The sequence below is a fragment of the Panthera uncia genome, chromosome E1 (genome assembly GCF_023721935.1).
Source record: "Panthera uncia isolate 11264 chromosome E1, Puncia_PCG_1.0, whole genome shotgun sequence".
NCBI classification, from domain to species: domain Eukaryota; kingdom Metazoa; phylum Chordata; class Mammalia; order Carnivora; family Felidae; genus Panthera; species Panthera uncia.
This window is the reverse complement of record NC_064814.1, coordinates 1153175-1165265: the sequence shown is the minus strand read 5'-3', so window position 1 is coordinate 1165265 and position 12091 is coordinate 1153175. Positions and strand designations below refer to the sequence as shown.

General features: G+C 57.8%; 1 protein-coding gene across 2 annotated transcripts; it reads right to left on the bottom strand.

Annotated features, from left to right (window-relative positions):
- Positions 1-2213: 2213 nt before the first annotated feature.
- On the bottom strand, positions 2214-5091 carry ARHGDIA (Rho GDP dissociation inhibitor alpha). 2 transcript variants are annotated; one of them, XM_049635479.1, is made up of 6 exons: positions 4991-5091; positions 3339-3558; positions 3140-3223; positions 2819-2895; positions 2667-2730; positions 2214-2499 (listed from the first exon to the last, which is right to left on the bottom strand). In XM_049635479.1, exons 2-6 carry the CDS (start codon positions 3526-3528, stop codon positions 2300-2302), a joined length of 615 nt encoding a protein of 204 aa, XP_049491436.1. In that variant the 5' UTR covers positions 3529-3558; positions 4991-5091; the 3' UTR covers positions 2214-2299. The 2 variants fall into 2 exon arrangements, with proteins under 2 accessions (XP_049491436.1, XP_049491437.1); XM_049635480.1 differs by lacking the exon at positions 4991-5091 and adding an exon at positions 4601-4726.
- Between the last annotated feature and the right edge of the window lie 7000 nt (positions 5092-12091).

Genomic DNA, 12091 nt, shown 5'->3' with positions numbered 1-12091 from the left:
GAGAAAGGCCTCAGAGCCCGGAACTGGTCTCACGGCGGCTCCCTGCCCGAGCCTGTCCCACCAGGCCTGTCTTGGGGCTGCACGGCTCTGGCTCTGGGAGAGGTGGGTTAGGGTCTTTGACCCTGTGGAATCAAGAACTGGGGCCCAGGCTGCTTCCTGCCTGGGCTCTTGGGTCTGTGTCTGGGCAGGAAGTGCCATTTCCTCATGCCATCGAGCACGGGGCCCCCATAAGGAGGGTTGAGGCAGTGACCAGCCTTGTAGGAGCTGTCCTGGCACGGGCATGTGGCCCAGCCCAGCTGGCGATAAGCTGTCAGCTGAGCACACTGTGCTGGAAGCAATGGAAAGAGGGGCAGGCCGCCTTAGGTGTGGCCAGTAGAGGCTCCAGGAGAGCAGTCCCGCGTCCCCACTGTGTGGCACCCGACCGCTTTTGTAACCCACGTGGGCCAGGTAAGAGGGTGTCTGGAGCTTAGGTTGCCCACCTGCCCTTTCCTTATCCTGGGGTTGGGGAGGGGCGTCAAGGTTACTGAGTGCCCTGGGGGTGGTGCTTGGAGAGGAGGCAGGACCATCCTCCTCTCCACTCCCCACCACCTCAGGCCCGGCAGAGGCCTCCCTGGTCCACGGGATTGGCTGTTACTCAGGGCTCTCCTGGCACTTTTGCACCTTAGGCAGTGAGGGCCCTCTAGTCTCCTCCAGTCTACCCCCGCTTCACCCTTTCCACCCTTGGACGGCTGATCCTGCCTGTTCCTGCAGCCCACAGCACCGACTGCCCCCCCCCCCCCCAGCACTACCAGAGGGCAGCAGGGCCCCTCCCATCCCCTATCTGCATGTCTTGCCTGCCACACAGGCCTCAAACCTCCAGCGAGGCTCCCCTTCTTCAGGGTTGGGGCATTTCCTGAGGAGCCGGTGCTCTAGACCCCAAGACGGGCCTACCGCGCCCCCTCCCACTGCCCTGAATCCGGGGGAACTTGGGCACTTTGGGGACTCCGGTTCCTCACCCACAGTGAACCCTGGCCACTCGACATTAGTATGAAAGTGGTCACAGAAGCAGCGGCTGCCACCCAGGGAAAAAGCATTCCTGCTGCCTTCCTGCCCCCGCCCGCCAGGAGACAAGCAGCAAACACCCTGGCTCCTTTGGGGGAGTTTATTTCCCGGTCAGAAAAGGAGAAGCAGGTTCAGGCTCCTGGGCATTCTAGGCCCCGTCCTGACAGGGAGAGGGGGGCATGGGGAAGGTAGGGGAGGGGAGGCACAGGGGGAGGGCTCCGACTGTGCGCGCTTGGTCCCACGGTTGTCCTGGCTGGGTGTGGGGAGGGCCTGCCGGGGACGGTGGCACCGAGCCTGGGGGCAGAGGTGGCAGGCCAGGGGGCCCAGAGGACGGCACATATGGAGGCAATAAATACTGACGGGCCAGGCACGCGACCCCGGGCCGGCAGGCCCGGGTGGGACACATAAGGCTCGGCCACTGGCTCTGTCCGGCGAGGGCCGTCTGCTGGGGCTGTGGGCTCCAGCGCCGCCCACCGGGACAAAGAAGGCAGAGGCGTGAGGACACCCGGCCTCCCGGATGGGAACGGAGGCAACTTCAGTTTTGGCAATTTGGCTTTCCCAGAGCCCCTGGAGCCGTCCCCACCGCCCTGGCCGGGGGAGGGGGCCGGCGAGGCCCTGGCGGGCAGGGGAGCAGCAGCACATCCCACACACTTCCCGGGGCCACGGGGATCGCAGATTGGGCGGGGACCGGGGAGACCACATGCTCATGCAGACACGGGGGGGGGGGGGGGGGGGGTGGTTAGAGGTTAGTGACGGCCCCCACAGCACACGTTCCACATGTTAAGGCATCATGGTTAGACGGTTACTGACAGCGATGGATGAACTGACCGGGGACAGGTGAAAGCAGGAGGGTGGCCGGCCCCCAAGAGGCCTCCAATCATGCACCCCACCCCACCCCACCCCACCCCCGAAGAACAGGATTCAGGGCAACTGCCAAGGCCACGAGGTTCCCTTGGAAAAGCCGGGGCCTCAAGTCGGGTTAGGATGGGTGGGAGGGAACCTGAAGGGGTACGGAAAGGGAGGTGGAGGCCTGAGGTGCAGGCTCCCTCCCCTCTCTACCCCCCCAGCGCAGGCAGAAGCAGCAAGGCAAGGCCGCCGAGGAGGAGGAGGCCGGGGGCCCGCGGGCGGGTGGGGGGAGGGGGGGCAGGCCTGTCAGCACTTTGGTAGGGGGCTGGGAGGGGGTGGGGGCGGTGGGGGTGGGGCGCGTCAGACAGGTCCGTCCGTCCGTCCGTCTGTCCGAAGGCCCGCCCCCCGGGGCTCAGTCCTTCCAGTCCTTCTTGATGGTGAGGCTCCACTCCCACGACAGGTGGTCGGTCTTGTCATCGTCTGTGAAGCGGGACTTGATGTTGTAGCTGCCTCGGGCCAGCATGCCCTTGGGCGCCTCCTCCATGGGCGTCAGAAACTCGTACTCCTCTGCCCGGGGCCCGTAGCTCCCCACCATGTAGTCGGTCTTGTCAACTGCGCATAGGAAACGCACAGGTCACCAGTGCCACCCGCCTCCACCTGAGGCTGGGGCCGGGGCCGCACACCGCTTCCTTCCTCTCCCTGCTGATCCCCGCGCCCCGGGCGGCCACCTCCACCTGCCCCTTCCCACGGGCCAGCCAGGTGGCGCTCGCCTCACTCACTCTTGACGCCTTTCCTGTACGTGTGCTGGATGTACTTCATGCCGGACACGATCTCCCGGTTCACCTGCAGGGACACAACCCAAACACGGCTCGGTGGGGCTCTCCAGGCCCAACTCCTCCCAGCACCCCCCGCCCCCCAGCGTCTGCCTTACTCGGAAAGAAATTTTTATCCGGTACTCCACGCCCTCCTTCAGCACAAAGGACTGCTTCTTGAAGCTCTCCAGATCACCTGTGCCGAGGAAGAAGCTTGTACTGAAAGGCTCGGCTACAGGAAGCTGCTCTGACCTCAGCATGTCCCCCGTCTGCAGCTGCAGGGCACCCCTTCCGCTCCCACCCTGACCCAGGCGGCCCCAGGTAGCCCCACCCAGGACCCAGGCCTCTCCAAAGTCAGAGTCCACAAACACTTCCTGGCTGCACTTCTCCGGCCCCCCACAAGAGGGCACCAGCATTCCAAACCCCCGGATGCCACTCACCTGTCAGGTCCAGCTCCAGGGGGCCGGGGGCTGTGCTACACACCAGGGTCAGGCGGGTCACAACAACATTGGGGACGTTGGGGTCTGCGGAGTGAGAGCAGGTTAAAGCTCTACCCCACTAGTGACTTGCAGGATGGGGGAGGCAGCAGAAACCCCAAAGTGACAGGTGTCCCTCTCAGCATTGCCTCAGCCCACTTACCAGCAGACACAGCTACACGGCCCAACAGGGCCTCCTTGTACTTGCGCAGACTCTCATCGTCCTTGTCCAGCTCCTGGATCTCCTGGATACTCTTCTGGGCGGGGGGCTTATAGTTGACCGAGTGCTCGTCCTCCTCATTCTCGGCTGCAATCTGTGCTAGCTGCTCAGCTGTGGGTTCCTGCTCGGCCATGCTCACTTACTCTAACTGGGTCTGGCACACCTGTGGGCAGGGACAGGGCTGTGGCAGCCTGAAGGGACCCACAGTGTCTACCTCTTCTGTCCCTCAGCAAGCCCCACAGCCAGCACAAGTTCGCTGTTGAAAAACCTCTGCAGGTAACCAGGCTCTATATTTGGACCCCAAGGGATAGTTGCCTTCTAGAAGAAAGCAGCTCCGAGCACAGCTTTGCAAAAGGCCCAGACACAGACTCCTAAGGCCCAGAGGGAACCACACTCCTTGCCCTGCCCACCTCGGGGACCTGCTGGGATGGTCTGGACAGAGCATCCAGAACTAAGTGGGGCCTGGAGCCCGCTCCTCAGGGAGACCTGGCATACCTCTCCCACCCTGGGGTAAGAGACAGACCACCAGGCCCAATTGACAGGGCCCCTTACGGGGTCACTTCTAAAGTCCTGCTGTTCTTTTGGAGCTGCCTAGACCCTCTCCCCAAGGGACACCTCCTCCTGGGTCTCCCTGACCAAGCACACTCCTTGGGTCTTGTTCTAACAGTGAAGCAAGGCCTCACCCTGCAAACGCAGGGCTCTCCTGGAGCTCAGACGACCTGGCCAGCCTGAGTCCCACAGGTGGGTCCCAAAAGTCATGAGGAACCCTAACCATGCGCTAATGTTCTTTCCAACTGTGAGGGTTTGTGACCTGCCTATGCTTTCAGGACCCTCGTTCTGGATCCTGGCCCAGAAGAGCTTGGGACAGCGCTGTGGGAACAAGGAGCAGTGCATGAGGCTGGCTTCAACTAGGAATCCCCATCGCACCCCGCTAGAATCTGAGAAGTAGCGGAAACCACTCAAGTCCTTCTGGGCGGTAAGGGAAGTGGGCCACAGCCCGGTCAGCACTAGACCTCAGGTTGCCCCAGAATGATCAACGCCTCTCCCCACGGACCAGCCTAGCAGCCCGGAGCTGCCCGAGCAGCAGACCTCACAAAGGGCCGCTGGGAACCCCGAGCCGGCCGGCCGGCCACTGGTGGGGTGGGGCCCGCCCGCTTTCCCAGGCCTCACGGCCGCTTCCTCTTAAATTCCTCTAAAATGCTCACGCCCTAACGCCACCCAAGTGCGGCCGCGGGCGACAGGCTCCTCCGAGTGCGATGGCCGCGGCCCACACTTCCTTCCGCGGGGCCCCGCAATCTGGGCGGGCAGGCGCGCCGCGCAGGGTGGGGTGCTCGGGAACCGGGCAGGGGCGCGGTGCCCACGCTTCCCTGGCCGGGTGCCGGGCCCACCACCCCCGGGGAGGGGGCGCCGGGCCCGGGTCCAGCCGGCGCGCATCGGCGGGGAGGGGGCGCCGCGGGACTCGGGCGGCGGCCCCAAAGGAGGCCCGCACCGGCCCGCGCCCACCCCCGGCGGGCGGCGCGAACAAAGGCGCCGCACCCCCGGCCCCCGCGGCGCCCCCTCCCCAGCCCCGCCCCGCCCCGCCCGCCGCCGCTCACCGGAGGCTCGACCGCGCCGCTCTCACGCTCCCTCCCGCACGGAATGACGAACGTCGCCGCCCCGCCCGCGCGCGCCCGGCCCGCCACTTCCGGGGTCACGCGACTTCCGCTCGCGCCGGGCTGCGGCGGAGGGCGCATGCGCGCGCGCGGGCTGCCGGGAGCGCGCCGCCACCATCTTGTGGAGCCGGCCTCGTGGGCGCGTCCCGCGAGGGCGGGGCCGCTTGGGGGCTTCGCGCCCTTCGCTGCCGCTGTTTTCCGGCCCGGGGCGGTCCTCGGGGCTCGGCCGCTCTCCGTGGGCACGGGACAGTGTCGCAGCCTCCCGTGCGCCTTCCCCCGGCCCCCGTCCGTCGTGACATGTCCTCGAGGTGCCGCGCGGGGGCGAGCCGGCGCTGTCGCCCCACCCCGGGCCGTGGACGCGCGCCCCGAGCCCCCGCGCCGCACGGCCGGCGCCGCGGGAGGGGGTTCGATTCGGAGGCTCCCGGCGTGCGCTGTCCGCCGCCCCGGACGGAAGCGGGCCGGGTCGAGGGACAGTTCGTAGCAGCGGGAGGGACCTCGTGAAGCGCGAGGCCTTCTCGCGGGGCCCGAGTCCCTGAAGGACCCCCCCCCCCACCGGGGGCGCCCCCCCCGCCGTCGCCCCCTCCCGACCCGCGAGGCCAGGCGGGGAACCCACGCGCGGGGGGGGGGGGGCGCGGTTTCGGCCGCGAACTTAATGCAAAACACTAACCTTCGTTGTCTTTTGGAGATTCTCTCATATTTGAGGAACATTTGCGAATTTTGTGTAACTTAAGAGTCGCGCTGGCGGCTCCTTGTGCAGAGTTGAGCTGCCCCGAAGCAGAGCGGCTCCCTGTCATTGGAGACCCAGGGTACCACAGACCACCGTCCCGCACTGCTGGGTGGCTGGGTGAGGAGAGCGCTGCCCTCAGGTCACCCAAGTGCTTGAAAACAAAAGCAGAAAACCCTATTGTGGAAAATTCCAAACATACATCTTGTTAGCAATCCGTGTGAGAACGTGCCCTGGAGTGTAGCAGCCGCACACGCTTATTCTAGGGTTTCCGAGGATCAGGGCGCGGCTGAGCAGGTGCTCTGGCCCCGGCCTCTCAGGAGGCTGCAGTCCAGCGCGTGCTGCGATCAGGAGGCCCGGTTCCTCGTGGCTTGGGGAGTTAGTGCCCTGTCACCCGCAGCTCCCGGCTGTGCACAGGGCTGCTCCCGGGTGAGGCCTCGGAGACAGATGGACAGCGAGCAAGCGCAAGGGAGCCGGCAAGCACTCCAGACGCAGCCGCGGCGTCTCTTAGAAGCAGGGTCACTTCTGCCCTATTCTGGTCACACGGGCCTGCCCTAGTGCAGTGTGGGAGGGGACCACCCCATGCACCAAAGTGGAAGGAATGGGGTTGTGAACCCAGTGGGCCCGCTGCCTGGCTTCAATCATTTTCAGCCGATGGCCTCTCCCGTTTCGCCCGTGCCCTCCCCTCCTCCCCTCACATGCAGCCAATTTGAAGCGAACCTCAGGTTATTTCCACCATAAATATGTCAGCACTTCTTGTTTTGTTTTGAGAGAGAGCGTGAGCGAGGGGCAGAGAGAGAGGGAGAGAGAGAATCCCGAAGCAGGGCTTGTGCTCACCCGATGGGGGCCTTGAACGCACAAACTGTGAGACCGTGACCCCAACCAAAGGTGGATGCTTAACCGCCTTGAGCCCGGCGCCCTATTTCAGCACGTATTTACTTCGAAGGAAAAAGATCCTTGGGGGCAAACAGTAGCCGTGGTGCCACTGTTTCACCTGTCCCACGTCTCTGCTGCTGTGGACGGAACCACTCCAAAGCGGAGCGCTTTGGAGCAGCGGTTTACAGTTCTCTGGGTTCGGTGGGCTGGGTGAGCTCAGCGGGAGCTCTGCTGCAGCAGCAGCCGGGTCAGGTCCAAGCTGGGGCCAAACAAGGCTGGGCCGCCTAAGACAGAGCCACCGTGTAGTGCCCCGCCGAGGCTGCCGGCCGAGGCCGCGCCACACGACTCCTGTGGGATTTGGGCAGCCGGACCCCAAGAACCAATGTTCTGAAAGGCCCGCCCACGAGTCTTCGTGTGAACCCACTGGGAAGTGCCAGAACCAAACTTCTGCGCCCTTCCGCCGGTCAAGCCCGAGACTTGAGCCAGCCTAGGTTCAAGGGCAGGGAGTTAGACTCCATCTCTCTCAATGGGAAGAAAAGCAAAGCACGCGTGGCCTCTGATCCAGCCACAGTGACCCCCATCCCCCTCTGCTAAGACACTGCCTCCCCGCACCCCCAAAAGTCTCCTCCTACTCTGGCTTCAGCTCAGGGCAGAGGTGAGAGGGCACAGGTGTGGTTTCTCTTCATCTGAAACCTGGGGCTCGAGACCCGGAAGACCTGCCCCACCGCGCCCCACGAACCACCCATCTCGCCCTGACCTTCACAGTCCGCGAGCGTGAGATAAAATGGTGTTTGCTTTACGCTAAGTTCTGGGTAATCTCTCACAGAGCAGTTGGCACCTGGAATACCAACCAGGAAAAGTAACGACGGTCCTAAACAGAATTAAAGATCCAAACGGTATTCTCCTTGATTGCATCGTGAGTTCTTTCACATTTTATTTGAACCTGAACCAAAGTTACGTGCATTGCAGTTAGCGATACGTTAATGTCTCAGTCGATAGAATCATCCTCTCTCTGCTCCATGTGGTGTCGTGTTGAAGGATCCCGGGGTCCCGTACAGTCTCCCGTGGCTGAGACCCGGCTGGTGGCCCCACACCACCGCCCTGACCAGTCCCCGTCCTCCGTCCTTCCTGTGGGGTGCAGTTCGAACCTGTGGGAACCAGACCCCTTCAAATGTGATGTGGCGCATACTTCGCACCGTCACGAGGGAGCAGTGACACTATTTTGAACCTTTTATCAAGTTAGCAAAGAGAGGCGCCCAAGTGGCTCAGTCGGTCGAGTGTCCGACTCTTGACTTGGCTCCGGTCATGATCTCGTGGTTCATGGCATCCAGCCCCGCATTGGGCTTTTGCTGACAGCGTGGAGCATCCTTGGGATTCTCCCTCTCTCTCTCTCTCTCTCTCTCTCTCTCTCTCCCCACCTCCCTCAAGCTCGCTCTCGCACGCTCTCTCAAAATAAATGAACATTAAAAAAAAAAAAAGACAAATTAGCAAAGAACCTAAGGGATATGAACACCCGGTATAACAGCCTGGCCATACCTGACCCGGGGGTGGCTGGTGGGGCTGGGAGCCTGCTGTGAAAATAAACCTTACACCTTAGCGTAACCTTCAGGTGGTTTGGCTCAGCAAACAACATTTTTTGTAATCTTAAAGTTTACTTATTTATTTTGAGAGAGAGCGTGCGTTCATTCGAGCACGAGCAGGGGAGGGGCAGAGAAAGAGGGAGAGAGAGAATCCCAAGCAGGTTCCACACTGTCAGCGCAGAGCCCGATATGGGGCTGGAACTCATGAACCGTGAGATCATGACCTGAGCTGAAACCAAGAGTTGGTCACTCAACCGACTGAGCCACCCAGGTGCCCCTACAGCTTTTTTGTCCCAAATGTTTATTTATTTATTTTGAGAGAGAGAGAGAGAGAGCAGGAGAGGGACAGAGAGAGAGGGAGAGAGCAAATTCCAAGCAGGCTTAGCGGACATTGCAGACCCAACTCGGGGGCTCGAACTCCCGAACCGTGAGACCATGACCTGAGCCGAAACCAAGAGCTGGTTGCCTAACACGCCGAACCACCCAGGTGCCTTGTTTACAACTTTATCGAGGTATGATTGACCAAATCCGCTCATGGACAGTTTATCATTCAATTATTTTTTGGTAAATTTGTCGGGTTGAATAAACATCATTACAGACTTTACCTTGAGCTCTTTGTCACTGATGTGTGCCCCCACCATCACTCCCAGACCCTGGCACCTGTGTCCTGCTTCCTGTACCTATATATTTGCCTTTCCTGAACATTTCGTGTCAGTGGCATTATACAACGCGTGGTCCTACGGTGCTTCGTGATCCCGCCTAGAGCGATGTTTGTACATTCCATCGAAGGCACAGGATGTGCATGCTGTCCCGTTTATTGTGCAAGTACACCACCCACATTTGCCTGCATTCCTTGGTAATTGATGGACTTTTCACTTCCGTTTGTCTGTTATGAACATTTGCATTTATCTTTGTGGGAACATATGTTCATTTCTCTTGGCTAGATTCCCGAGAGCGGAATCCCCCCTGATTTCCAAGGTGGATGTACCATTTCACAATCCTGCCAGCAATACGAGAAGGTTCCACTCAGGCACACCCTTGACAATTCGTGGCATTGTCTGTCTTTTTGATTAAAGCTGGGTGTGACGTGATGTCTCCTTGGGGGTCTGCTTTGCAGCCCCTGATGAAGGGGCTTCTTGGTAAAACATCTACTCAAGCCTTTTGTCCATCTTTAAATTGCACTCTGGTATTCAGTTATCATAGTCCTTACACATTCTGGATAGGAGTCTTTTCTCACGTATGACTTGGAAATATTGTCCGTGGCGTGACTTTCATTTTCTTTTCTTTTTTAATTTTTTTCAATGCTTTATTTTATTTTTGAGACAGCACGAGCAGGGGAGCGGCAGAAAGAGAGAGAGACGCAGAATCCAAAGCAGGCTCCAAGGCTCTGAGCTGTCAGCACAGAGCTCGATGTGGGGCTTGGACCCGTGAACCGCGAGATCACGACCTGAGCTGAAGTTGGACAGGTGCTCGACCCGCTGAGCCACCCAGGCGCCCCGACTTGCATTTTCTTGATAGTGTCTTCTGAAGACAAAACCTTTTATTTTAATGAAGTCTAACGTCATTTGTCTTGTTTTGTGTTTTGTTTTTTGTTCTTGTTTTTGCTTTTTTTCGTGGCTCACACTTTTTGTGTTGTGTCTCAGAACTCTTTGCCTGAGCCAAAATTGTAAAGATTTCCTCCTCTATTTTTTTTTTTTGGTAGTTTTAGAATTTCAGCTTCCATTTAGGCCTGTAATCCATTTAGAGTTTATTTTTGTGTATGGCATCAGTTAAGAGTCAAGGACCGATTGTTTTGTTTAGGGATATGTAATTGCTTCCGTACTTATCGAAAAGACTAATAATTTCCCCCATCAAAATGTCTTTGTTGGGGCGCCTGGCTGGGTCAGTCGAAGAGCATGCGACTCTTGATCTTGGGGTCTTGAGTTCGAGCCCCACGTTGGGTTATATAAAAATGAATATATACATAAATATATAAAGAACAAATAAACTTTAAAGTACATATGACACCCAGGGAATGCTCATCCCAACAAGTGCCCTCCTTAATGCCCATCCCCCATTTAGCCCCTCCCCCTCCCCCTCCCCTCCAGCAGTCCTCAGTTTGTTCTCTGTATTTAAGAGTCTCTTATGGTTTGCCTCTCTGTTTGAATCTTATTATTCTTTCCCTTCCCTTATGTTCATCTGTTTTGTTTCTTAAATTCCACATATGAGTGAAATCATATGATGCAGTATCTGTCTTTCTCGGACTTATTTTGCTTAGCATAAAACACTGTAGCCATCAGCATTATTCTTTTCAAAATTGTTTTGCCTGTGCAAGGTCCTTAAAATGTCCATATAATTTTTTTTAATTTTTAATGTTTATGTATTTATTTTTGACAGAGAGACAGAGTGTGAGCAGGGGAGGGGCAGAGAGAGAGAGAGGGAGACGCAGAATCCGAAGCAGCTCCAGGCTCCGAGCTGTCAGCACAGAGCCCGATGCGGGGCTCGAACTCACGAGCTGTGAGATCATGACCTGAGCCGAAGACAGACGGCCAACCGACTGAGCCCCCCAGGCGCCCCATCTTTGTTCTTTTTTTATGGATGAATAATATTCCATTGTGGATACACCACATTCATCAGTTGACGGACATTTGGGTTTGTCACATTTTGGCTATTACGGAAAATGCTGCTGTGAACATTTGTGTGCAAAAACGTTTTTTACATTTTATGTTGAGACAGAGCAAGAGCATGAGTGGGGGAGAGGGGCAGAGGGAGAGAGAGAGAGAGAGAGAGAGAGAGAGAGAGAATCCCAAGCAGGCCCACATTCAGCATAGAGTCTGATGTGGGGCTCACTCTCACGACCGTGAGATCAACTGTGTTGTTACGTGTAGCATGTAGTCTCTGTTCTTTTTTTTTCTGTTTTTAAAAAACATTTTTTTTAAATGTTTATTCTTGAGAGAGACAGAGACAGAATGCGAGTGGGTTAGGGGCAGAGAGAGAGGGAGACACAGAATCCGAAGCGGGCTCCAGGCTCCGAGCGGTCACCACAGAGCCCGATGAGGGGCTTAAACCCACGAACCGTGAGATCACGACCTGAGCCGAAGTCAGACGCTTCACCGAGCCACCGAGGCGCCCCTTTAAGATTTTATTTTTAAATAATCTCTGTACCCGATGTGGGGCTCCTACTCACAGCCCCGAGATACAGAGTTGCACGCTTCACCCACTGAGTGCCCCTAAAAGAGCACATTCTCCTATTTCTTTTGTGAACTGCCTGTTCACGTCCCTGTGCATTTCCCAATGTTTAGTTTTCTTAGGTATTTTTTTTTATTTATATAAGTTTTTAAAAGCCCTCCCCACCCTTAACGTTTATTTTTTTTATTTTTATTTTTTAACTTTTCATTTTAATTTTTGGGGGGCCTCTGCCTTCTCCATTTCACCTGCGAAGATAAGGACTCATTTTCAACACAACGCCACCAGTAACACACCTACCAAAATTAACAGTGCTTCTTAGTATTATCAGATACTGAATGTTCACCTTTTCCCGGTCTCAAAACCCCTGTTCAGGCTGGTCTATGTACATCAGGGTCCAGATGGAATCAACACCATGCACTTGGACAGCGTGCTGCTGAGATGTTTTTCTTACACCGACCGTCCGAAACCACCCGGGTATCCCACGGTTCAAGTAAATTCTGATGCTCTCTGGAGTCAGCCCAGACCCTGCAGGCTCAGTGCCACAAGAGGGCCCGTAGTCCAGACGCCACAGGAGGGGTGCCCAGGCTGCCCACGCTCATGCCAGCAGACTGCAAATACATGGGTCCCCATGACCCCCCCTCAGGTTTGACTACTTGCTAAAACAACTCGCAGGACTCAGGAAAACACCTTATTTGC